This window comes from Sitodiplosis mosellana, unplaced genomic scaffold (assembly GCF_009176505.1).
Source record: "Sitodiplosis mosellana isolate CC-2019 unplaced genomic scaffold, AAFC_SMos_1.0 Smas_scaffold_6062, whole genome shotgun sequence".
Classification (NCBI taxonomy): domain Eukaryota; kingdom Metazoa; phylum Arthropoda; class Insecta; order Diptera; family Cecidomyiidae; genus Sitodiplosis; species Sitodiplosis mosellana.
This window is the reverse complement of record NW_022601303.1, coordinates 935,472-961,351: the sequence shown is the minus strand read 5'-3', so window position 1 is coordinate 961,351 and position 25,880 is coordinate 935,472. Positions and strand designations below refer to the sequence as shown.

General features: G+C 36.0%; 2 protein-coding genes across 7 annotated transcripts; one reads left to right on the top strand and one right to left on the bottom strand.

Moving 5' to 3' along the window:
• Window positions 1-1,083: 1,083 nt before the first annotated feature.
• On the top strand, window positions 1,084-20,137 carry LOC129573380 (aquaporin AQPAe.a). Of its 6 annotated transcripts, none has more exons than XR_008688589.1 (10): window positions 1,132-1,286; window positions 10,780-10,869; window positions 12,269-12,369; window positions 15,203-15,494; window positions 15,893-15,962; window positions 16,040-16,112; window positions 16,296-16,427; window positions 17,071-17,125; window positions 17,237-17,486; window positions 19,477-20,137. XR_008688589.1 is itself a non-coding variant. In XM_055453844.1 (9 exons), exons 2-8 carry the CDS (start codon window positions 10,782-10,784, stop codon window positions 17,107-17,109), a joined length of 795 nt encoding a protein of 264 aa, XP_055309819.1. In that variant the 5' UTR covers window positions 1,132-1,286; window positions 10,780-10,781; the 3' UTR covers window positions 17,110-17,151; window positions 19,477-20,137. The 6 variants fall into 6 exon arrangements, 3 of the variants coding, with proteins under 3 accessions (XP_055309820.1, XP_055309819.1, XP_055309818.1); XR_008688588.1 differs by having other exon boundaries at window positions 17,071-17,151; XR_008688587.1 differs by having other exon boundaries at window positions 17,071-17,486.
• Window positions 20,123-25,725, bottom strand: LOC129573377 (zinc finger protein 596-like). Its single transcript, XM_055453840.1, has 4 exons — window positions 25,291-25,725; window positions 23,558-23,737; window positions 22,409-23,291; window positions 20,123-22,326 (listed from the first exon to the last, which is right to left on the bottom strand). Exons 1-4 carry the CDS (start codon window positions 25,456-25,458, stop codon window positions 21,251-21,253), a joined length of 2,307 nt encoding a protein of 768 aa, XP_055309815.1. The 5' UTR covers window positions 25,459-25,725; the 3' UTR covers window positions 20,123-21,250.
• Window positions 25,726-25,880: the final 155 nt, after the last annotated feature.

Here is a 25,880-nt window from a genome sequence, read left to right as displayed (position 1 = left end):
AATTGAATAAAAATGAAGAAAATGAATAACATTTTGGATTGAATTGGCACGGGGAGAGTTTCCTTGGATGGAGCCACGACTCTACTTACCAACAGCTGCATGGTAATGTGTTAGCGCATCGCTTAATTGACCATTGACTAAAAATTGCTTTCCCAATTCTAAGCGTCTATCGACTTCTTGCTGTGAACAAACATATTTTTCCTACCAAAAAAATTACAAAAAAGATGAATTGTAAGAAGCAAACTTTGGTCAGTCAAAAAAGAGTTGAATAAGGTTTGATAGCCCGGAAAATATTTTGACTGAGCAGCCAATCGATTATTTTTGGAAATAGTTGACTGGCTCAAAGTGATTATCCAGCAGTACAAAAACAATGATAACAGTTAACTGCAATCACAAGTTGACTGCAGTCAAATACATCTGGCGAATAGTTAAGCGACTGGGTAATATTTCATAGAAATCATAGACTAGAAAGACTATTTTTCATACAAATCATCTGTTCGGTTATTCAAAGTAACTAATTAGTATCAGTTACAGTCAGCCAATCATTCATCTCACGGGAGAGGGATCAATCTCTTTCAGTTGAAAAATTGTATGAAAGAAATCATGAAAATTAGTCGTTGAAAATGATCGAGTTCTTTGTGATGGACATCAACAAAAAAAAAACTGAAAATCGCTTGTGAACTTGAATTAGAATTGGATTAAAAGTCAGCTCCTTTGAATTTATTTCCGAACTTTTTTCATTTCAGAAGCTGTGGTTTGTGGAACTTCTCTCACTTCAAATTCAAATACTGAATCAATGTATCAATATCGAAGCTTCTTCATTTTGCTTTTAACATGTTTAGTCCAACACCAAAATCCCTAATTCAATATTTGTGTGAAATTCACACTGTGAATCAATTCTTAGCTTAGCTCATCCATGAAAAAATTCTTCCAAGAAAAAAACCCAAGTAAAAAAACGCCGGTTTTTATGCAATTGCGATGTGTGCTGTCGTTCGGTCAACGGAATGGTTGAGCGGTTTTTTTTCTGAGTCTTCGTTCCATTACCATGTTGTTTTTTCCGTTTATTTGTGAGTTGTTTCGCGTGTTCTGTGTAAGACGCGATGTGTAATATTGAATTTAAAATATTGTTTCGTTGATCATTGTTCCTCATTCTCTCGCTGTCTGTGGCCGTTTGAACGTCGGTTTGTCCGTTATCGTTTCGTTTCGTGTGTGCAGTTCGAATTTGTTGGTTTTGTGTGTTGGGTGTTTCGTTTCGGCAGTGACTCTGTGAACCAAAAATCAAAAAGGTAACTAATCAACTCAATTCTTGGACCGCAAAATCACCAAAAATACGAGACGAAGAAAAAATACGAGATTTTTTAAAATAAAAATTTTTAGAAACAAAAAATAGGAATTAAAACTAGAAATAAACAAGTCTCTCTCTGTCAATTGAAAGAACTTTTTAGTCGATTATTTGACGATTCTGATGCGAAGTCTTGACGATTTTAATTTGTAGATTCTAAAAGTGATGGCCTGTGCAAAGTGTAACCGAATTTTGCGAAACAAACTGATTTGCGACGAACTATCAAACGTCAACCAACAAAATATGTGTTGTTCATTGATGAAATCACGGCGTGCATTTTTATCGGTGAAAACTTTGAGCGCGATATCTTAGTATGATTGAACCCAAACATGGATTTTCTCTGTTGATTCGTATTTTATCGTTGGTTTTAATTGCGCATTGCATTTTGGAAGATTATTTCTACGTTAATCCCTTTATTGTCGCGTAATTAAAATTGAATGCTTGTGCGATTTTGTGACATTCTTTGGAGAAACAAAACGTTTTTGAAAAGAATTTCTCTTGAGCGAAAGCAGGATGATTGAATGAATTCAAAATTGATTAAAGAGATAAATGAAGAAAAATTGGAAAATATTGGAAGAATGGGAACAAATTGCGAAAAAATTAAAAAAAGATCGAGAAAAACGGAACAAAATGGGAGGTACAATTAACAAATTGTGAATGAACGGAAAAAAAAATGAAGTAAAAAATGAAGTAAAAAATGAAAAAATTGAGAAAAAATAAGAAAAAGAGGAAAAAATGAGAAAAAAAACGGAAAATTAGAGAAGAAACCAATCAAGTTTGCTTGAAAACATAAAAAAAAATCTCTGGAAAAATCGTCTTTCACGTAAAATCGAACTTTTTTCTTCTATTTTTCCTCAAAAAAAAAAAACAAACATCATTGAAAAAACGAAAGAAAGAACCACTCTTCAGTCTTCAAAACGACGATTCAACAGTCTTTCTAGCCAAGCTGTTCCAGTCGCATCCAAAAATGGTTCAAACAAATCATTTCAATGGTGCATTGTGATGGGTCTGACCAGAAATAAAAATAGTTTGGTTACGAAATGCTATTAAAACAAATTTGGAATAGAAACGATTAGATCTTTATGCGTTCGACCCGAGTCAGCTTTGGATGAGCGCACAATTAAATTAATTCGAGCAAATCAAGCATAACCGATCATTATTTTGGATTGCTTTCTCTCATGCTTCTAATTACTCTCGAAATGCAAGTCGAAAAGTTCTAAAAACGTAAAAATTCTTATGAAATCGTGATCATCATCATGATGATCGGCGTGGTTGGGGTGAAGCCTCACCATGCCATAATAACATTTTGTAGTCATTAGTAGTTAAATAATAGTCTATTGACTGATCACCATAAAACGGTTGATGTGCGCTCACGCGCTTGCTCAGCATTCTCTTGCACAACATCATTGTTCAGTTGGTGAATTTCTCCGAGTCTTTCGTGCATCAGTTATGTTCCCTTTGAACAAGCAAACATGCTCTTTTCAATCGACCAAAAACACAAAATCCATTTATGGTAAACGCGTGTTTTAATTCTCCGCTCTCTCTCTATCTCTCTCTCGTTGTAATTCGAGAGAAAGAAAATGTTCTTGGGAGAAAAGAACACACATCTCATTCTGATTAATTAAAATACAAAAGACGCAACAATGAATTGCAGTCGCACTTTTTATGTAACATTATTAATTACAAGTGCGGGACCGCTTTCTTCGGATATTTGCTTTGTAACGCTTTGTTTTCTTTATTCTCTTGCCATATGAGGGCTTTATGCTTTGGATAATTTCTGCCTTTTTTTATCGTTTAACGATTCAGTTTTCATTCACCTATTTACATAAGCATTTATTGTCAGGTATTTTTGCGTTTTTTTTTCCATTCGCACTGACTCAGTACTACTGGGATAGAGACTGAATAGGTAGAGAGAGGGGTAGAGTACTTGTATAAAGCAACACATGTGATAACTGTTTTATTTCATAGCAAAAGTAAGTTTTAATTAAGTTCGAAGAAACTCAAGCGCACGAGCAATAAAGCAACGACGCTAAATGCAAACAAAGTACAATTCTTACCCAAAGAAATTGCTGTTTGAACGCATGCGCGCGCGCGCACGGGGGATAACGATAGAACAGACAAAAAATGCACAAAACCGTGAAATATTTGCTGCCAATTCAATGGCGACGATGACGATGGCGGTTTAGTACAAGTCCAATTGAAGCAATGCGAGGGAGTGAGATGGAGGAAGAGATAATGATTGTGTGTGAGAGGGAGAGAGCGAGTGAGAGAAAGCAGGTGAGGTAGAAAAAGATTGTATGAGAAAGAGAAACAAAAAATATAAGAGAAAAAAGTGTGAGAGAGCGAGAAAGGAAAGAGTTTTGAAGTGAGAAAGAGACAGAAATAGAAAAGAATGTGGGAGCGATCGTAAGCAAGAGAGAGAAAGACACAAAAAGACGGAAATTGCAGAACAGAAGAAGAAGAAGCAATGAAAAAAATGGTATAGAATTTTGCGTTTGCCATGCACAAACATATAATTTCTTGCTAATCGTAATTAATATGCGGAAAAGTAAAAGAACTTAAATGCAAAATCAAGCGCACGTAGATACCGCAAGAATGAGCAAATCAACGAATACTTAATGAATTGTTCAGTTGCACCGTTCGAATCGTTTGCTGAACGATTAAAGCACGAGCAGCGAGCACACACACACACACACACAAAACGCACAAAAAAAAGGAATTCCAAGCATTGGCCAACCGAAGATATACCATTTTTAAACGCCGATTTTATCGGACAGTGGAGATACTGAAAGTACTGAAGGGAAAACAAAAAAACGGATGACTCTTGATATTGATATAACACATTTTTAACTGTGTCATCATTTTGATTAAGAGCACCGAAATAAACTCAACAACTGCCACAATTGAATATGACGGTGGCGGCAATCGCACACACCAACCTAATCATTATCTCAAGTCATAAAATGCGCCGTTCTATATAAACAATTGCGTAAATTGCGATGTGTGGCTTCTCAACAGTTTTTCTGTTGTTTCGTTCGAATTTCAAATGAAAATAATAAAAAAAAACACCTCCGTCCCACTAGAAAGTGAGCAATTTGTATGTGTCCTTGAAATATGCGTGTATATTGTGTGTGACCGGCAAATGTGAACGGAGACTTTCGATGATGACAACACTGCACTCAGGCTAATTATCGTACTGTCTGCCGATGAGATAATCACACGAGCGGACGAGAATCTTGGCTCATGATGCGGCATACAGAGAGGCCGGGAGAGAGAAAGAGAAAGAAATGTCAAATCCATTAACACATCCTCAATGATGTGATCATTCGTCTGCAATAAACGAATTGCTACAATTTTTTTTTTCGCTGGTTTATTGAACGATTCTCAGCTTTTTACACACATTTTTGACACAAATCCGTGAACAACTTTTTTGCACGTGCAATTAGAACCGTTTTTTCCATGATCCACAGCAAAAAATTGTTGATCGGAATTTTTTTTGACACTTTTTCGGGTTTTGACATGTTGATTTTATGTTTGAAATCAATATTGATACTACTGATACCTAACTGTTGTTTTAGTAGCATTAAACTTTCTTTCTTCGTTTTTTTTCGGAATGATTTTTTTCTTCAGTTAGAAGAAATCATTTTTTCGTTAATTTAAGTAATTTTACCATTTGCACTCAAAATTCAATTTTTAAAGTCAAATTCAGTTTGAATCTGATGTAATTTTTTCAAGAATAGCAAATTTTAAGATCGAAAAACCGAATTTTTCATTCGAAAAACTAAAATCGAGGAGCAAGATTCAAAATTCGACAAAACCACCAAACAGAAGGAACCAACAAGTTATTAAATAAAGAAACTAACTTCCAAAACCAAAGAAGGAAATCCATCAATACAATATTCTTCGTCTCTACCCGGCGCCAAAAAATGTTGATCAATATTTTCGACAAAAAAAAACAAAGGATGATCAAACAATGTTTGATCAAACCTACAAGAGAAAAAAGCGACTCATTCAAAAAAAATTGTGCGCAACATTTTCATTTCGCTGAATGAATCGTAATCGAGCGTCGATCTAAAAATAGAACCTATTGTTCTTGAGCTTCACTTGGGTGGGCCTTTGGAAATAAAAACTATTTGTTTTTTTTCTGGGCGATCAATTGAAATGCGTAACGTAAGTTGAAACGACAATAAAACGAATCCATAACGTGCCGATTCGATTGGAAATAAAATCGATTGTACAAATCGACGATTATAATAATTTTCGAATAAACAAAATATGGTCAAACATCCGATTCAAACACATGTCACACGAATTCCAATTAAGGCCCAAAGAAAAGGAGGAACCATCGATTTTGTCGCAGTGTTCACCGCATGACTGGAAATCGATTTTCGCAAAGTCTGGACAGTGTCTGAAGATCATCCAACGAAATCTTCAAGAGTATGAAGATCTTTATAATGTCGACAGTTTTGAAGTTTGGGTCAATTGCAATTGAAAGTTCTTCTGAAATCCCTATTTGAAAATGAAATAAAGCACTGCCAAAAGTTTTTGGCCCAAAACTCCTATTTAAACATTTCAAGGTGATATGCGATCAGTTCCAGTAAATTAAATCTTATATCGATTCAGTTTGTTTTAATTTTTTGGTTTCGTCAATCATTAATCTCTTTCCTCCTGAATTAACTGAAACTGAAGTGAGCCACCATTGAAAATTCGAGCTGATGCGAATTTCACCTGAAGATTGAAACTGCAGCTGAAACTATTTTCGGGATCAAAACTGATCTCAAGTGATCAAACATTGAATATTAATCGAAAAAATATTTTTGTTCACTCATTTACATAAATATTAATTTTGATTACATAATCAAACTTCGAATATCAACGTTAGTATTAGTATAAAACGATATCATTCGCAGTGTTCTGACTGTTCTGACCGCTTGATAAAAAGCTTCATAAGCCTAGATCATTCTTAATGAAAAAAAAAAGTGTTCATTCCGTGCAAACAGTTGTAATCTTGATCTAACAAAAAATCACAGCCATATCACAGATTACCGCATAATTTTGCACGAAATGCAATGCTATTTTTGTCTCTGGTCACCCCTCAAATGGATTTGCCTGTTTTTGCTTTGAATATTTTGTGAACAAAAATGAAGCGACGGTTTGCAAATTTAATTGAAGCACACTTTTAGATGTGCTATTCACGTTTTCCATATTAGACAAATTACCCGCTAGGAACAATTCGTTTTGGGTAAAGAGGTGCGGGAGAGCGACGAAGAAAATACAACACGGCAAGCAAACAGATCTTAAATGAAAAGGTAAATATATTGTTTGTTTTGAAGAACACACGAAAAAAAAGGTTACATTGAATTTCAATTGGAGTGATTCCGGTCGGTGTGTATGTGTGGCTGGTACCATGATTTAAATTGGAACGAGTGAGCAATTCGGAAGCAGATGATATAATCATATTTCATTATCTGTCTCTCTGTCTCTTTCGCTCTCACTGTCTCTTTCATTCTCGCTCTTGCTCTTCCTCTTGCTCTGTTCGTTCATTTACTCGCTCACTCGCTTACTCGCTTATGCTTACTAGCTCGATCACTCGCTCATTTGTTCGGTCTCAATCTCTCGCACTTGCTGTTTTTCCTCTAAATCACCAACGTAGCATAAAAAAGCGCGTTTTTATGCGTTTTGTCATTCGGCATGAGGTTTAAATTACGATTCTTATGAATTATGAACCTGCACCCATACAGTACACCACTTTGATTCGAATCAGGTTTAAAATGTACGCGATTGTTTTTTTTTTTCTTCCTATTCTCGGTTCAACTCGTATTTATTCGAATCAACACACCGCGCCATACGTCTATAACCGTGAAAAATTGCGCTCATTTACTCTGTGTCTCTGCCTATATGTCATTACCTGTTTTTAAAACTATTGTTACCATTATTATTACGTCAAATAATATTTGTTTATTTATTCCGTCGCGCGTATATGTAACATACACACCACTATCGTTGCCGTCGTCGTTGCCATTTGGCTTTGTTTTCACGCATGCCATTCGTTGTTCGATTGTGTCGTTTTTTATACACACACACACACACACCGTTTTTTTCTGCCTTTCCTTTCATTTCGAATAATCTCCACATCGAATTATAATAATATTTCCAGTAAATTACTCATCAAAATTTATTTGTTCAGTTGAAAATGACAACGCAGAAAATGGGAAAAATGTAGAATAATGATGAAATAAATAGAGAGAAAAAAACCACCTCACAGTGACTAAGAACTTAATAAAAGAAGGTAATCTTAGTGTATTGAATGCAACGGCGTTGGTCAGCTGATCGTTGAAAATTGGTATTGCGCGCGTACTCTGGAAATGAACGACGACAGCACACACTGAGAGAAAACAAAAATAGTTATTCCCATTGCCCAAGAACAAACGTCGTCGTCGTCGTTGTTGCCGCGGCTAATTTCAAAACTTGAACATTTTTCGTGAACAATACGTTGTGAGTGCGCGCGCGCGGGTGAGCGCCCATCGAGTCGCCCGTAAACAGTGAGATGAAGCGCATGCATGCGTAAAATCCAGGTTGAACGTGATAAATGACGGTTTTCGGACAAATATGACGAGCAAATTGAATTCTCTTTGCGTTTTCCATGATGAAATAGTTCGTTTTTTTTTCTCTCCTCGTTTTTTCCAACTTTTATTCTCACTCTACTTTTAATTCCGTTTCGTTGCCGGAACCATTTTGAATTACAAATCAAATGCCTGGGTCATTCCCAGATTGAGAAAAGGGAAAACAAACGAATGAGTAGGAAAAAAAATCGTAAATACATTTTAAATAGGCGGAATTTTCAAGATTCAGTTTGTTTTCCTCTGTGTGACTCGATTTTGAGAACAATTGCATCTTTTGACCAGCGGAAAGAATCGTGGAAAGTGAAAAATAGACATTCTTTCGTTTCTAAGGAGAATAAAAACTTCACTTCTATTGAGAATCGACATTTCACATTAGATCATTGAATAGAAATTTTACCTTTATGTATTGAGTCGAAAAAAAGTGAAAGAGTCCGAAAATTTTATGGGAACAAAATGCTCAAAAAAGAAAAAAACGATATCGATTTCCGGCCGCATAATTTAGATACCTAATGAGACTGTGGACGCGCTCCAATAATTTATGACATTAGGATTCATTTTATATACTCGATGTGGATATTTTTATGCATTTATTAATCATTCGGTTGAAGTGGCAGGTCATTGACGGGTGTCATGCATCACGCTTGAATCACCATACCAAAAATTATCGTAGATTTCTATCGCTTTTGTTATGAAATAGTATTTTCTCGTCTCTAACTCTAGCTGGGGCTCTGTCATTTCTCTGTCGGTTCTTTTTTCTCTTTCACAGAGACTATGTGGCTTTGGCTTCATTTAGATTTGGCTTAGGTTCCAGTTCTAGCTTTAGCCTTGTCTCGTTTTGTTAGAAAATGATTGTTCTCTGTTTCTCTTGGTCTAACTCAGTCTTCCTCTGTCCAATTTGTTTCAAGTCTCTCTCTACCTCTGTCCAATCTACTCTCTCTTTCCCTCTGGCTAATCCGTTTGTATTTCTTGCAGTCTAACCCGTTCTGAGTCCATCTCTTTCTCTTTCTCTCTCGCTTTCTATCTCTTCCTTACTCACGCTCTCCCTTTAATTCCCCGTATCTATCAGTCAGTCTATTACTCAGTCGCTCATTGCCTCATTGCCTCACATTTCACATTTTCTGAGTGATTATTCACATTATGACCTATGGTATTTACTAAACATTTATTCATTTCCTTTTTAAAATCCATCTCGTCGGCATTTGTGCACGAAATGACGCTGCGATAAAAATAGAACGAAAGTAAAAATGACCGTAGTATGATGATACCATGTGTGACAATGGCATTCACAATAACAAATAGCGCGAATTGGTTTGTTTTCTGTATGCCAAAAACGGTCGGTGATGAGCAAATGAATCAAAACGGTTTATTGAGATTTATGATCGCACATCGGCCCACCAACACACAGACATACATCAGGCGAAACCAGACATTTTTGGTCGTATACAAACTGAAATAAAAACATAACATTTATTAGGTGTAGAAGATTTATAAAAACGACGGGCTGTTTGTCGACGGCTGAAAACTATTAGATCATACTAATCGATGTTGAGTCTAGGGGGATTTAACTACGTGAAAACTTGTAAAAAAATGATATAAACGCGCACGAAATTGTTACATTCACCAGAGAACTTGCATGATTCCACTCAGTTGACAAGTTCCGTATTAAAACAACATGCGCGAACGCGCGCGAGTTCGTGTGCAAACTTGTAGCTGGACGACGCGCACACATCAGTCGTTCCATTTATTATATCTGGATTAACTTTTTCTTCAACACTTTCTCCAGCTCTTTAAAAATATTTCCTTTGTCCATTTTATAATTATAAAAATCTTTGAACTTTTGGAAAGGATGTGAAAAATCTTTATACACGTAAACAACCGATTTTTAGCTTGAAACGCGTTTTAATTGTCAAATAACAACTTGAAAAACGCGCAAAACCATAAACAAACTTGTGTAAACTTGTGACCGTGCGCGTCAGTACGTACAAGGAACGCGTCGAACTCCCGCGAATCAAGCAAACTGGCAAAAAACATGCTGAACTCGTAAGAGTTAAATTCCCCTAGTGTTGAGTCAATTTTCTAAGCTTTTTTTTTCAAATATCGAATCGACTAATTATTAGGTATTGGCATCATGAGTATTTCCTAAACGTATTGACTTTTATCTTCGGCATCGACATCGGAATGTACAATTTGCACATAGTTTTCAGTCGAATCAAATCGACCGACAACTTTATAAATGATTCGCATAGCATTGGTCATTGTTACTCGTTTTCATGGAATAACTAATAATCACAACGCTCGTAATTGGTTGATCGTTCGAACGCTTAACGACTCTCGTAAAGAGAACATATTGGAAAATTGTTTACTTACCTGTAATTATAGCACATCATTATCGCGAATCATCAGCAGCAGTTTTCGATTTCTCGATAAATACACAACGAAAAAAAAAAAAAACAACAACAACAAAAATCAATTTGAACAGATAAACGGCGCTCGATAAACCATAATCTTGGAATTGTTAACGATTCTGTAAATGTTATTGCATTTTCAATACACATTTCGAACGAACAAACGAACAAATTATACATATTCCATTGTTTTCTCATTTTTGCAATGAAAACACACTCGCACAAGTTATCATTGGATAATGTGCATACGACCGACGCTAATTTTACACAAAGAAACATTTTTCGTTAGAATATTATGTAAGGTGCACGTTGAAAATTGGTGATTTTTGCTTAACATATATTTAAATTGCTAATCGTTTTGCCAACTTTTATGATCATTTTTTTATCTTTCGCTTCGCTTTGCTTTCAGAAATGGCTGGATTCAAGTATACGTTGGGCATCAATGAGCTGTCGTCGAGAAAGCATAAACTCACAAATGCATTGCTCGCCGAATTTGTGGGTAAGTCGATATTGTGATTGCATAAGGTTTTGCTAGAGTCTCGAGTATTGCTAGACACTCTTTTATAATTGCACGTTAAACTCTTATGAAGGTTTTTACTTCAATCTTTAACTTTGGTCTTTACTTTACCTATTTATGCATTTCAATTTGAATTTCATTTCCTTCTTTTCGAGAGCAAAATTCGAATCAACCCGGAGTTTTACAAATCCGGAATTTCGTTGTAATAAAGAAAACCATTTGGATTATCAGTGACGTCACTTTACAAGACATTCAAGTCAACTTTACTTTACTTTTCAAGTAAACAAAAACGCCCAATGACATTCGACTCGAATGATTCGAGTGAAGGAAACCCCACTGACTTCAGTCAATTTGAACAAAAACTTTATTGTCTGGATAAAATTTCAAATCTATCGATTGAGTTTTCCAATGAACGTTTTGCTTGATATCATCAAGCTATGACATCAAGTTGATGTGAGAAAAATCCAAATAAAAGGTGCATTTCTGGGAGAATCACTGAGATAACATCTTCAATCAGTCAATCTTTTTATCACCCTTCATCGATCGACGTGAAAAAATCGGAAATCACCGATCAAAAATCATGAATTTCATCTTATTCCGAATGAGTTTCCGGTTAAAATGACCCAATTAGATTCAATCAACTATGCAATATTGTTCATGCAATAACCATGAGCATGCAAAGCTTTTTTTTACTAATTCTTCGACTGATTCAATAATCAAGTGATCAAAAGGAGATATGAGATGTCCAATATTTTATTTTTATTCAACACCGCTGGCTGAATAAAGTAAAGATTTAGAGGTAAATATGTGACTTTGATGAAAAAAATACAAGAAAGAGCCATTGTTTCAATTGACAATTTTGAAAATTCAGAACGAATTTTGTTAAAATTGATTTTTTTCTGATAAGAAATCATAATCAATCTATAAAAATGTGGAAAAATACGTCCAGAAAAAATGCAGTTTTTGATCAATTTTTCGTCGCATTTTTAAGAGTTCCTGTTCTTCTCAATCGATTATTATTTAATTCCAAACCGCCATTTCAATCATTATTTGGTCAAATATACTTGATCTTCAAGAAAAACAAATTATTTAAAAAAAAAACATCAAACCGAATTTCTTGGACATTTTCCAAAACTGCTCAGTTTCAGACGGTTTCAGAGTATGAAATTGAGAGTGAAACTACCAGTTTTCAAAGAATGAGCTGTCATTTTTTAAATATTTTTTTTTTGTCATTCAAGATTTTTCTTTAAATCCAAAGTGCAAATAGAATAGGCTCATAGTTGCTTATAAGCAAGTATAAATAATGTAAACAACAATTCTCAACACATAAATTGATCACACAAATTCTCTCACTATATCTAATTTCAATTCCAACCTGTAGGTATATTCCTATTGAACTTTTTTGCGTGTGCTGCGTGTACGTTTGGTGATAACACGACGATGTCATTTGCGTTTGGTTTGACTGTTTTCGTGGCCGTTATGGTAAGTATTGGCTTGTTTTTTTTTTTTCTTATATTACGCTTGTTTTACACGCGTCGGCAAAAGGTGTTGTGAGTTGCGAAAAATTATATGTCCAAATGGATGCATCCATTTTTGGGAAAACGTTAAATTGGCATTAAAAACAAATGCATACGGTATAATGGGTTGCGTGTGTATGTGCTGCCTGATAAATGCAAGTAGAACACGTCAAAAATGATTGAAATTTAAGTTCATATCTCAATTGTTCTATTCGTGAACGTGTTAATTTTGTGCTTGCAGTGCTTTGGTGTGCTCGTGCGCCTATTCTCACACAATTTTCGATCGAACGCAACAAGTGATCAAATTCATTGGAGGCAAACACACACGGGGAGAGAGAGAGAGAGAGAGAGAGAGAGAGAGAGAGAGAGAGAGAGAGAGAGAGAAATAAAAATCAATATTGTGCTACTGGTAAAGCAAGAAAAAAGCAAACAAGGTATGAATTTCACTTGGTAATATGATCGGATGTTGTGTGTGGCGAGACTCCGTATAATTAAAACGAGAATAGTTTCAGCGTCCAAACAACGTGCAGAGCTGTAAATAGGCAAAAGCACCAAGCGATTCGAAAAAAAACGCGAGCAAATGGATTAATCCAGCCAATTCGTTGGTTTTTTTTTCTTTTGTACGCGTGAGAGAAGGAGAGATAGAGAGAGATAATGGCAATTATTTTGCGGTAAACGTTTAAGAAGAGCACACTTATCAATGCAAAACGTGACAATATTCGATTAGATATGTACTGTTAATTCAGCTCAGCGAGCGAGCGCTCGCCCTCAGTAACCGCCATACACATTGTTTCTTTCTCTCCTTTTTGTTCGTACACATTATCAGAGTGACGTCTCATTGTGGGCCTGTGTGTGATCGAATTTCGTTTTACCTCTGAAATTCATTATCAGTGAATAAATTTCTAAACAATCGATTCCCTTCTCTCACCAAGGGAACAAATGAATGTTGACAACAAACGATGATAGTAACGAATTTTAGCTACCGTAGAATTTGAGCGCGAGAAAAAAGCATACAACTCGATTGATTGATAAGTTGACGAAAAAGGTAATCGTCTACGGTATTTTTTTTTGTCATCGTAGACGTCATCGTTGTTGTTGTTCGACTTATGAAATGGGTCGATTTGAAAAAGTGACGAGAAAAGCGTGTTGTTGCTTGCTATTGAAATATTAAAGGCAATTTTTCGCTGTTTACATTTCCATCCAAAATAACCAAATTTGTGCACAAGTCACACATTTGTCCATCAAATTCAGCGCGAATTGTCATAGAGCATAAACCACGAAACAACAACAAACAACACGCATCGAGCACATATGAGCGTTTTGGAATTGACGTGTTCTGACCGAAATACCAAAGATCAACTCGGTGCTTGTTTCTACCCATGTTCAAACCGAGAAAAAAAAATGAAACGCTGCCAAACCGACGTACACGAATCGTACGATTTTTCTAAATGCAGCTCGGGAGCAGCAGCAGCAAAAACAAATTGGTTCTATCAATAAATTAAATGGATGTTGCATACTTTGTTGACGCATTCACGCACAGGCTAGTCATCCAAAGTTGAAGAGAGTGAGAGAGCCGATTAAGAGTCTTTGGGAGAAGAATCCAACGAGAGTCGATGCGTGCAAGGAGCGAGAAAGAATGAGAGCGAAAGATTCGAAGAGAGGAGGAAAGAAAGATAGAAAAGGAAGGAACGTGAGAGAGGGCGAAAGCGAAAGGGAAGGAGACAGAGCGAGAGAGAGAGAGAGAAAGAGAGAGTGAGAGAAGGAATTTGAGCGTGAGAGAGAAGAAACATTAACGTGAGAGCCAGAAAAAGCCGAGATATTGAGAAAAAGTCAACAAATCTGCGCTAATGAAACCATAAAAAGACGCCTGCCCAAGTTGGACAATAACGAGTCAATGAAATTCGATGTATTTTTTCCACGCATTTCAGTCGATCGTTGTTTGTTTGTCGTTTTTTTTTTTTGCTTCTTCACTGCGTTTGGCAGTGCATTTCAATGAAATTGTTGCTCTTTGTCGCTGCGATGCCATCAACTCGTACAGCACTTTGCAAGAATTTAACACGCATTTGGTTGGCAAAGGTGTTTAATCATCATTTGGATACCGTATTTTGCTGCTATTTATTTGGTTTGCTATCGTTGCACGCACACAAATATATTGCGGTATTGCGTGATTGCACAAGGCATCTTTTTTCAACGCACATTTATGGCCACCGAGAATGGCAACCGTAAAAAGAGCGGAAAAAACAACAACAACGCCGATTTGCCAATTAGATTTTTGCCGTATGTTGCGGTTAATTACACCTTTTGTTCGAGCGGGCACATCGATGCACGTGATATCTAATCCGGTGTATCAAGCTCGATATGCACATGCACACACACACACACACACAAAAACCCCGTCGAATGATAGCCCGTGGCGAATGGGTTGATTGAATTCAAACAGGAAAATCTGTCGACAAGTTCATAAACATAAATTTTTCGCACACTTTATGCATGCAAACAAATCGACAAAAACAAACACTCAAAATTGAATCATTAAAATCGAGTTTGTGTCGCTAACTGCGACTACGGCCACATTTCCAATTGATATTTAATTCCGATAATTTTACGCTGTACATACAATTAAATTTAGAGGATTTTTTCGGTCGTTCATTCGTTCGATTTTTCTTTCGTTTTTCGCACAAAATAAAGTCGTTCAAAGTTGTGCTTGGAGACATTTCGGTGTGACATTAATTGGATACTTTTGGTCGAAATAACATATATTTATTTTGTCCATTTTTTCTGTGTCCACCACCATTTAGGCAATCGGACATGTTAGCGGTGGTCATATTAATCCAGCGGTGACTGTGTCAATGTTGGTCACTGGCAAAATTAGCCTTGTACGCGCTTTGCTCTACATTTTACTTCAATGTCTTGGTGCTACGGCTGGAACTGCTTCGCTTAAAGCACTCGTGCCTGACTCGTATCACAATGGGCTTGGACATACGAATTTGGCCCCCGAATTTACACCGTTGCAAGGATTGGGCTTGGAATTCTTCCTCGGATTCATTCTCATTTTCACCATTTTTGGCGTTTGCGATGGCAATAAACCAGGTAAGAACCGATTGAGTGATTGACCTTTTTTTTCTAAATTCTTTCGCACATTGAAAATTCGATTGAAAGTTCTTTTTTTCTTTGATTCTGTTTGAAGATGACCTTCTTTTACCAAAAATCACCACAGAATTGTCAAATTCAGGTTTATTCGAATGTTTGAACAATATTCGTCTCACCCATCTTTGATTTTGGCAGCTCTAGGCATGAGTCTGAATATAATCACGATTTTTTGCTTAATAAGGCTCGTTTTTCGACATTTCAAGATAAAAATTTCACTTTTTTCTCCTGATTTTGATTCTTTTATGGAACATTCCGAAATATTTCAACTGACAAAATCTTTCAAATGCAATCGATTTGTATTTATGAATTAAAATTGCCCTTGATTTGTCTCGCTTCAGACTCAAAATACGTTGGACCATTGGCGATTGGATTGGCCGTTACGGTTGGACATTTAGGAACGATCAAATAGTAAGGCATTGTTTTTAAAACGGGATGTAAAGAGAATATGTCTAAAAATCGTTTATTTTGCCTCTATCCATCTGCAGTACCGGCGCTAGCATGAATCCAGCTCGTACATTTGGAACAGCTGTCATCACCCACACTTGGGAAAATCACTGGGTATGATCACATCAAAACGGTTTCGTTTTCGTGCCTTTTGTAGATTTTTCACCTTTTTGTGGATCCTATTTTCGTTTCCATCTTCGCCAATTTCGTTCTCAATTATTCAATTTTTTCTTCTTTTCCCTTTTTTTTCATGCAACTATAACCGAACCTGTGCATCGATTCAAAACCTCGATACAGATCTACTGGGCCGGTCCCATTCTAGGTGGTGTGGTTGCATCATTGCTGTATACACAAGCCTTCAGCGCTCCGGAGAATCAGAATGAAAATGATCGCAGTGGCAAATACCGTACCGATGCCACCGAAAAAGAGGTGAGACAAAGAACACTTGTACTATAGCACATAGAAAACACTAACTAAGCACACACACATACATTAGCGGTTCAAAGCACCGAATAAAAAAGGGATTGAAAAAATATCGCAACGGTGAATCGAGAGTTCATCGGATAAATTTGAACGAACAGAAAAAAAGTGGGCGTGCAAAAAATGTTCGTTGTACTAGTTCATAAATCATTTGCAGCCCTTCACACGTACATATACATAGATCAGTTCATCACGCATTTTCAAACTGAATTAAAAAAAAAGAGCCGAAGATGAAGAGAAAAATCATCGCAAAAATACTCATTATGTATCAATTCCGATCAGATGTTGTCCATTTCCTTTTATATAGATATAAATGTTTTTTTTTTTCAAAGCTGTGTGTTATTTTTGTCTCGCCATTACTTTTTTTTGTAAATTTTCATTTTTTGTTGTTGTTGTTGTTGTATATGTGTCGTTACTTTATTACTTCATTGTGAATGAATCGAAACAGTCAATTAGTTTTGTGTATTGAATTGAAAACAAACAAATAGAATCAAAATTAGAGAAAAAAAAACAAAAATCCAATAAATGTAAATGCAACTTGTTTATGTTTGTGTCCCTAATTATTCTTTCTCTAAACCGATCTTCTTTTTAGGAAAAATATTTAGATGTCAAGTACATTGATGACGTTTGAACAGAAAAAAAATAATGTAAAATCACGAGCCATCTATCAAATGTGAGTGAGCGCAAGTACGCGCCCGCTCACCTCAATCAAATTCAGTTGTGTTTTATTCCTAAACAATTTATTTTTTGTGCATAAGTTTCATTTTGTTGTTGTTGTGTGTGGATTGATCGGAATAGAAAGTGAGAATGACGCTTGCTACCCGTATCGCGCCGATTGTGAATCACAAATTGTTCAGACCAAACGAATAAATCTAAAAACAAACGAACGAACAATCTAAATCAAATATAGCAAAGAGCTACCGACAAATTACGCAAAAATATCATAAATCATGACAGTCTGTCATTCAACCGCTCTTTTCCAATGAAAATGTTATCAATTATCAAAATGTACGTACATGAGAAGAACACAAATTAAATGGTTTTTATGCAATTGCCTCTAAAATGTTTGTCATGCTTGTCTCTGTCTCTCTCTCTCTGTCTGTGTGTGTGTGTCCTGTGTTTATGGTTTTAATCAATTGTGTGACGTTCAATTTCATTAACTTATGACTGGGTTATTCAATGAATGTTAAGCTCTTGATAACAGCACCTGAGATCTTTTTTTTTCTAATTATTTTTTAGTTTTTTTCTTTGTTTGTTTGACGTTGTTTGAAACATTGAATATGCCGATCAATTTACACTTGTTTTATGTCTGTTTGAAGTGTGCTCATTGAATGTGCTAACCCAAGTACTTCGAGTCGTTTGTGTCGCGGCTTTTCAACAACATTTGCTAATCACAACCCTGTTCCATCGACGTTTTCAATCGACGCCTCATTATTTAATATTGACCATATTTTCTTACTTGTAGATTTCATTTTGCTTCATCGTCATTCATTTTTGATCTTGCCCTTTGATCGTTTGCATCTTCAGTATTTCACATTTTTTTGCATCTTCAGTTTTTCCTCGCACTTTTTTTTACATTCTTAATCGCATTTTTCTATAGGTTTTCATTGCATGTTTTTGCTTTTTCATTTTTTTTTTTACATTTTTTACTTCTCCATGTTTTCCTTTTATCAATGACAAAGTCCGTGTTACCTTGATAAAGTCAGTGAGTGTACATTTTTATGCATCTTGATCATATTTTTTCCTCATGTTTTGTCCATTTATTGCTTCTCGTTTATTTTTCGCTAACTTATTTGTCATTGCATGGTGTAGCATAGATTTGTGTTTCATAGCATAATAATGTCAGAGCATAAGAGTCTACTGCATGAGCCTGAAACTGCACAGCCTTAGAATGCATACCAGTTTGGTGTTTTTTTTAGAGTAGATGTCTTCACATGGAATGTAGGTTACCATTTTGAATTTCGTTTTTCCGTTTCTATTTTGAATTATTTCAATATCATCTGAATCCAATCGACATATCCATACGTTCACACAGTCGAAAAAGTAAATAAATCGTTCGCTTCATCAAATCGGAGACAGAGAATGGTAAGAAAATGCGCCGTGTCACCGATTCGCTAAGCTATTCGACAAATGCGTTTAGTAGTTATTATTTGCTTTGGGTGTTGTTGTTTTTTTGGTTGCACATTAGGGCGGATCGATTTTTAAAACCATATTTCCACATAGCATGTATATTATCCGTTGTATACTATTCACTGGGTACTATTCATTGGATAGTATTCATTCGATACCATGGTATCCACCCGGGTTCTTCCATAAGCGAAAAGCGGTCTCCAAATAAAAAAAGTTTGTTCCACAATTTTGGCCACAAAGATCTCTAAGATGCCTCAGGGTATTTAGAAACGATTCTCTGGGTGGTGACCTTGGACGTTTTCGTGAACAAATCCAGACATCCGTGGATCTCTTAAAAATTTGAGGTTGTGCGGCACAACTTGTGCCTAAGATTCAAGCCTTGGTTTGGTCATTCATCACTTTCCGACGGTCAATACAGTGCCAGTCAAAAGTCAAAAAAAAAAAATCCTCACTTTTAGTCATTCTCATCCATATTTAGTTCATATATGAATCAAAATAATAAAAAATCGATTCGCCCTATGTATATAACACACAAGGTCTTCACACGCCACATACCGCACGGCTTCGATTTCGAAGCGACACCGAATTTACTGCACCTGTAATTTATTCACCTGCATTTTATGTAACTGATTTGATTTGCATTAATTTTGTCGTTCGCATGCACCAAAACTACATTTCAAACCAAAAACACACAATCCATAGAACAAATGATGCACAAAAATAGAGCGATTTTGTAAATATAAATGCAAAAAAGAAGGGATCAAATTGATTTGAGCCGCCGTTTCATCAAATGAAACAAAATACTGTGTAAATAATTTATAACATGGACCAATCTGCCTTCAATATCGTGTCTTCTTTCTCGTTTCAGCTTCGGCGTCTAGATCGTGTCGCTTAATTTTATTTAAGTTCGAACGAAAAAAAAAAAGAAAATTCGCACGCACACAAACACAAACACACAAAGACAGAATTAGAAAACCGATTTTGTAGTGTCTCGCGACAATCACAAATTTATGCCGAACAAAAAAAAAATATTTACAAATTTCATTCCGATCAAGTATTGACAATGCATGAAGAATCAAACAAATTAGAGAAAAACAAACTACTTACACCTTATTGTATCGCTCGTAACTCGGCCACTCGATGCCGACAAATTCTTTTCTCTTTCTTTTTGTAGCCCTTAAGATTCAATAACATTTACATTCTCCTAGCGTTAGACAGACAAATTATTTCTTCCATTTTTTTTTTAATATAGCATTCCAATTTATTATAACATACCATTGTAAAATGAATTTTACCAATGACAACCGTTCGTTTTTCGACTCTAAAACAACGTTTTATTTTCGATTTGAATTTTTTTCAATGTGTTTGGTAAAATTTATTGATATCTATATATGCTTTAAGATCTATATTTACGATTTAATTTACTCTCTTTTTTTTGAATGAAAAAAGAAGCGGCCGACCAAAAAACAAAACAATTATTTACGAAATTTACTAATAAAAATGCAGAGATGATATCTATTTACACGAAACTTTTCGTTTTATTTTCTTTTATTCAACTGGTTTTTGGTTACAAATTAAAATATGCTCAAAGAGAAAGTTTTATATAAAACGAGCCACGGTAAGCACTTTTTTTTAGCTCTTCTACAAATCTACAACACATTTTTTTTTTAAAGCAATTAACTATTGATTTCTTCTTGTTTCTCTACAGAATTTTGCCATTAAAATTGACATTTTTGACCTTTTTTATGAGAAAAGTAAATTTATGTGACATTCTTTTGATTTAAATCAAAATGACAACGAAAAAATCAAGATGAATACAAAAAAAAAAGAAAATTTTTTGTTAAAAAATTCAACTTAAATGAGATTTGAGAACAAATTCCATATATTTTACTCTTTTAATCTGAGGATAGAGAGAGAAACCCAAATGAACCATTTGCGGAGATATCCAGTGTACAGCGGAGCTGTGCGGAGTTCGGAGGAGATACCGTACATACGCTATACGTGTGAGCGAAACAGCACTCTTTGCTGTGTTTACATTTCTATTGTTCAATACACATCTAAGTAGCCATGAGCGCACTGCTTTAGATATAGTGTATGTATGGCATCTCCGCCGAACTCCGCACAGCTCCGCTGTGCACGGAATTTCTCCGCAAATGGTTCACATGGGAAGTGATGGCAATTTTTTGAAAAACGCTTTTCAGATATTTGTTTTCTTTTCATTCCGGAACTTTTACAAAAGTTTTTCGTTTTAGACATTTTCAAGACTTTTTTCATTCCGAGAAAATTTGATTCTCTTTTAAGAGGAATTTCAATTTTTTTTCGGAAATCTTGCCCACGCAATGAAAAGAAAAGAAAAAAGTTTGTTCAAAAAAAAAATCTGAATTGAACTGATGTGATTGTCATTTTAGTGATCATTTCCATTGTTAGCAATGGAATTGCAATTGCAATGCTAAAAACTACCGAAAAAAAAAACTAAAAACTACTTAAAAGAAGGAAATACAAATGTCAAAAAGTTTCTGAATCGAATTGACTTGTTGGCACTGTAAGTGTGCTGAACATTCCGGAGCCGTTTGATGTACCATAGAATCATGGCATCAACAAAAGTCATTGTCCAAAGACTTATCTTCCGAACGCCAAATCGATTACTTTTTCTTTGGTGAGTTTTTTTTGATGATCACTTGATTGCCGCGCATTTCGATTTTGCCCTCTTTCGTGAGTGCATCAAGTTGTGCTTTGGTCATGCGAATTTGTTTGACTTTGACCAATTTATTGCCGACTTTAGTGGTGGTGACTTTCGCATCATCCTTGTTGATCGTTTTCAACGTTGGTAATGGAATGAGTTTCTTGAGCGTTGGTGTGTTGGAATCGCTTTGTTCATCCGATTTGGGTTTGATGGTAAGGAATTTGGTGAGTGAAGTTTGTGATATGGTTTTTTTAGCTGGAGCCGTCACCGCTACCGTTGGTGTTTTTTCCGGTGTAATCGATTTGCTGGGTGAAGTTTTGCTCGATCGTGTACTGATGGGTTTTTCGAATGTTTTCTCGTTGGCTGGTGGTGCAATTTTCGACACTGAAGCTCGAGTGTTTGGAGAACGAACCGTAGCGCTCGGTGTATTTGAACTGTTTTCCTCCAATTTAACCACAGGTTTTGTCGTTTTGACAATCGGTTTGGCGGTGGCTTTTCCATAGCTACGATTGGCCGGTTTCGGTTTCGGTGACACCTCATTCAGCTCTTCGGGTGTTATGACCTCAACTTGTTCGGTGTATTCAATGATTTCATCCGATTCCGGTTTGACCGATGCATATTCAACACCTTCTTCATCAAGACTCTCCTCATTCGCATTCGCCATGTCGTACAATTCAATCTCTTCCAAGTGCTGGGTGTCACTGTGCTCGTGCAATTGGGTCTCGGTCAAAAAGATTAAATCGCAGAATTCGCAGGCAAATTGCTCGCCTTCGGTGTGCTGTTTTATATGTTCGGAAACTTCATCGACACTTTCAAATGTTGTCTTGCATAGTGGGCATATGAGATTTTCCGTTGCATGCAACGACGAATGAGCAACCAATTCGTCGCGTTTTCCAAAGGAGAGATCGCATTCCGTGCATTTGTGGATGATTTGACTATTTTCTTTGTGAGAACGCATGTGCCGCGTTAAATGATGGCTCAGCAAATAGGATTTGTCACAAATTCGACATGGATATGGACGATCGCCGGCATGGGCTGTTGAGAGTGGAATAAGAGAAAATTTTGTTTAAATTTAGTCTTGGATTTGATCGAATTTTTCTATGATTTTGAAATTTACCTGTCAAATGTCGTGCCAATTTGCCTTGTGTTGAGAATCCTTGGTCGCAGTGTTCACATTTGAATGGTTGATCTCTTGAATGAACAACTTCATGTCGCTCAAGGCCTTGTTTAAAAGCGAATCCCTTGTTGCACACGTCACACTTGAATGGTCGTTTCTTCTGATGGTTTTGCGTGTGTTTCTCCCATTCTTCCTTCGACAAGAATGGCCGTTCGCAATAAGCGCACAAGAATTTCGGTTGATCCGAATGGATTTTTTCGTGTCGTCGCAGCAATGTCGATCGTGAAAATGCCTTTCCACAAACCACACACTTGAACGGCTTCTCTCCTGTGTGAATCAGTTCATGTTTGCCCAAATCATACTTGCTGAAGAATCCCTTATTGCATACGCTGCACTGGAACTTCCGATCGCGTACATGATTGGCCACATGAATGTCCAACAGCTGACGCAATGGAAATGAACGTTCACAGTAATGGCACGGGAACACATTCGTTTCGACTGGTAACGCATTTTTTATTGGATCCACGTCCGACTCGTAGGTCTCCATAATCTCCGATACAACCTCAATGTTACCATCCTCATTGGTTTTTAAAATCGGCGTTCGCAACACTGGCTCAATCGATTTGATCGATGCATGTTTATTGAGGATTTTTATCGGCGCTTGCCTTACAATATTGAGTATTTTTGGAGGCGACGCCGTTATGTCGTCAGTAATTTGCTCATCGGCAAACTCAACCACCATATCCTCAATTGGTATTTCATTCTCAATCTTCGATGGCATCATTCGTTTTGGCGGCGAACTTATCGTTATCGTTTGAGGCAATTTACGCTTTAACGTTTGCGCCGTCAACGGCTCACGATCCGCATTTATCGTTTTTATCGGCTGGAAATTGAGCAATTTTTTTTATTATTTTATTCAAGGTATTTTCTGAGCTTTCAACCCATTTATTTATCAAGCGTTCAACATTGAATATTTTGTTTGGAAAATGGAACAACTGGTAAATATTATGGGTTGAATCAATTTTTTTAGTTTGGGAAAAATCATTTTTTGTATTAAAAAAATGCAGTTCTTGAAGTATTTTTCAAGTTCCATGGAAAATCATGAAATTCTTTTTTTCGATTCAATTTTTAGTCCTTTTTCAACTGTACCTGAGCTAGTTTAACCGGAAATTTCGGATGTTCCAGTCGATCGGGCCAAATTCCAGTCAACGGATACTGTTTCAACAATGTGTCAGCCTTCTTACACATTTGCTTGAATCGATAGCAGTAATCCATCAGCAATCGACATGGATAACATATTGTATTCGGCAAGTCATCATCAGCAAATACCTGGAAATAATGGATATAAGGGATATTTTGGAATCAGTTTTATTATTCACTCAAAAAGGAATGACTCCTGGAAAGAATGGTATGGAAAAATGGAATTTTTGTGACATTTTTGGACATTTTTGAAAGGAGAAATTTTTTTTCTTCACACGAAAGTTGTTTTTCCTTGCAATTGAATATCAGTTCGATCGTGTCTATTGCTGTTCAAACAAAAAGAAATCGAAGAAAATCCAGTAATTTTTTTTCTATTCTATCGAAGTTTCGGTTTGCATTTCTTGAAGCCATTTCGGGATACTTTACTGTAAGCATCATTTTCATTACACTTTCATTTTTACTTGATGTGAAAATGCATGTTAGAGAGTATCAAAATCGAGAGAGTACTATAGTACTAATTCTTACTGAAATCTATAAAATTAAGAAACGTAGATGAACGTCAAGATGTCTTCATGGAGACATAGAATCTAATATGCTCTTGGGTATGAGCAATGATCAATGCATTTTGCATCTCTCCGTTTATAGACCTTGAGATGTATTACATTTCGTTGTATCCGGTCTTCCTATGCTTGGCATAATTTTATTGAGTGATATTTTTGGTGAGAGGCTTACGAGACCATACTGCACCATACGGACAAGCCAGGCTTACACCATACAAAAAACAGAAAATGATCAACGATTCCGGAAATATTGTGAAGAATAAAAAAATTCTTTGTTGAAAAATTGAAACGAGTCGTTTTTGAGTTAAGAATCTTGACTTGTACGTGAGAACCGAAAGATATCGAGCAACCATCGTAAATAGCATATACCAACGGTATGAATGGAAATATGCTACTGTAAATGTTGAAATAAAATTCAAAAATTCTCATTCATTTTGAAATAAAAATGTTGATTTTTTGCTTAAAAACAATCATTTTCTACGTTTTTGTCGGTATAAATTTTTTTTAGTCATCCATTAGAAAAACCATCTAGTTTTTAATTTTTCTTCATAAAAAATCTATCGAGTTTATAAAAAGTCTTACAGTTTTTTTTTTAAACCCGAAAAAAGTTCACACAAACCGCGATCAACGGCAAAATGTTGAGAAAAAGTCAATCGCACACACAGTGACCGACACTAGTGTGTGAATGTTGAACGAAAATCAATGGTTTGTACCATGTTCCATGTGCACACACCCATTGGCGGCGTAAATGGTGTTGTATTGTAGCGCGAAGCGCGCTAGTTTCATGGGCAAACACATAAACGCCATATTGAAAGTCGGCAATGAATGAGTTTGCACTCGATAAAATTTTCCCAATACATACACCACAAATGAAAATAAACAACATTCGGTTCCAAAACATCAACACAAAATCGCAACTTTTTGTTTTGTTTGGTTCCATCTTCACTAGATTCACTACTAAACTGATAATTTGACATGGGAAAATGAAAAAAAGTCTGTCCATCGTAAGCATAATTTCGTTGGCATCAAATAAAAATAAATGACTTTTAAAGTGTAAACCAGCCAAAATCCCATTCGCCAATGATCTTGTTTTTTTTTCATCTTCTCTTGGTAAAAACGTACCTCAATCGAAACGCAGGCCATAATTTGCATGGTGAGCGACACTTGTGAATTGGTATTACTTTTGATCGAATAAATATTGGTCAATGCTTCATCTGTTGTAAGACAGAACCTACAAACAGGCCTTTCCTTCAGCTCAGCCGAATAACCATTTTCATCGTATTCCTCCATAATTTGTCGAACGAATTTTTTCGCCAGCAAATACACACACGCACCAGGGAAAAACTCAAAATTTTCTATTCAATGCACACTTTTTTCTGGTTTTTCGCTGCAAATTGATGAACACTTCGTTTGTTTATGATTGAGAGAGATAGAGATGTTCGTGGAAAAAATGCAACTACAGATAATACATCTGTGTCCCCCAAAACAATGATGTACATTTGAATGACGGTGTGTGTCAAATTCACCAGCGCACGCATCGTTAGGCAAACGACGGCTACCAAATGTCTTTCGCACTGGTGAATTTATTGGATTTGGTTATGGTAACTATAGTGATAACGTTAGATGGCGCTCGTTGTTTATACAAACTTTTCGGTTTCATGGTTGCTGGATGAAATGAGAGAAAGGTGTATACGGTAATTTATATCGCATAC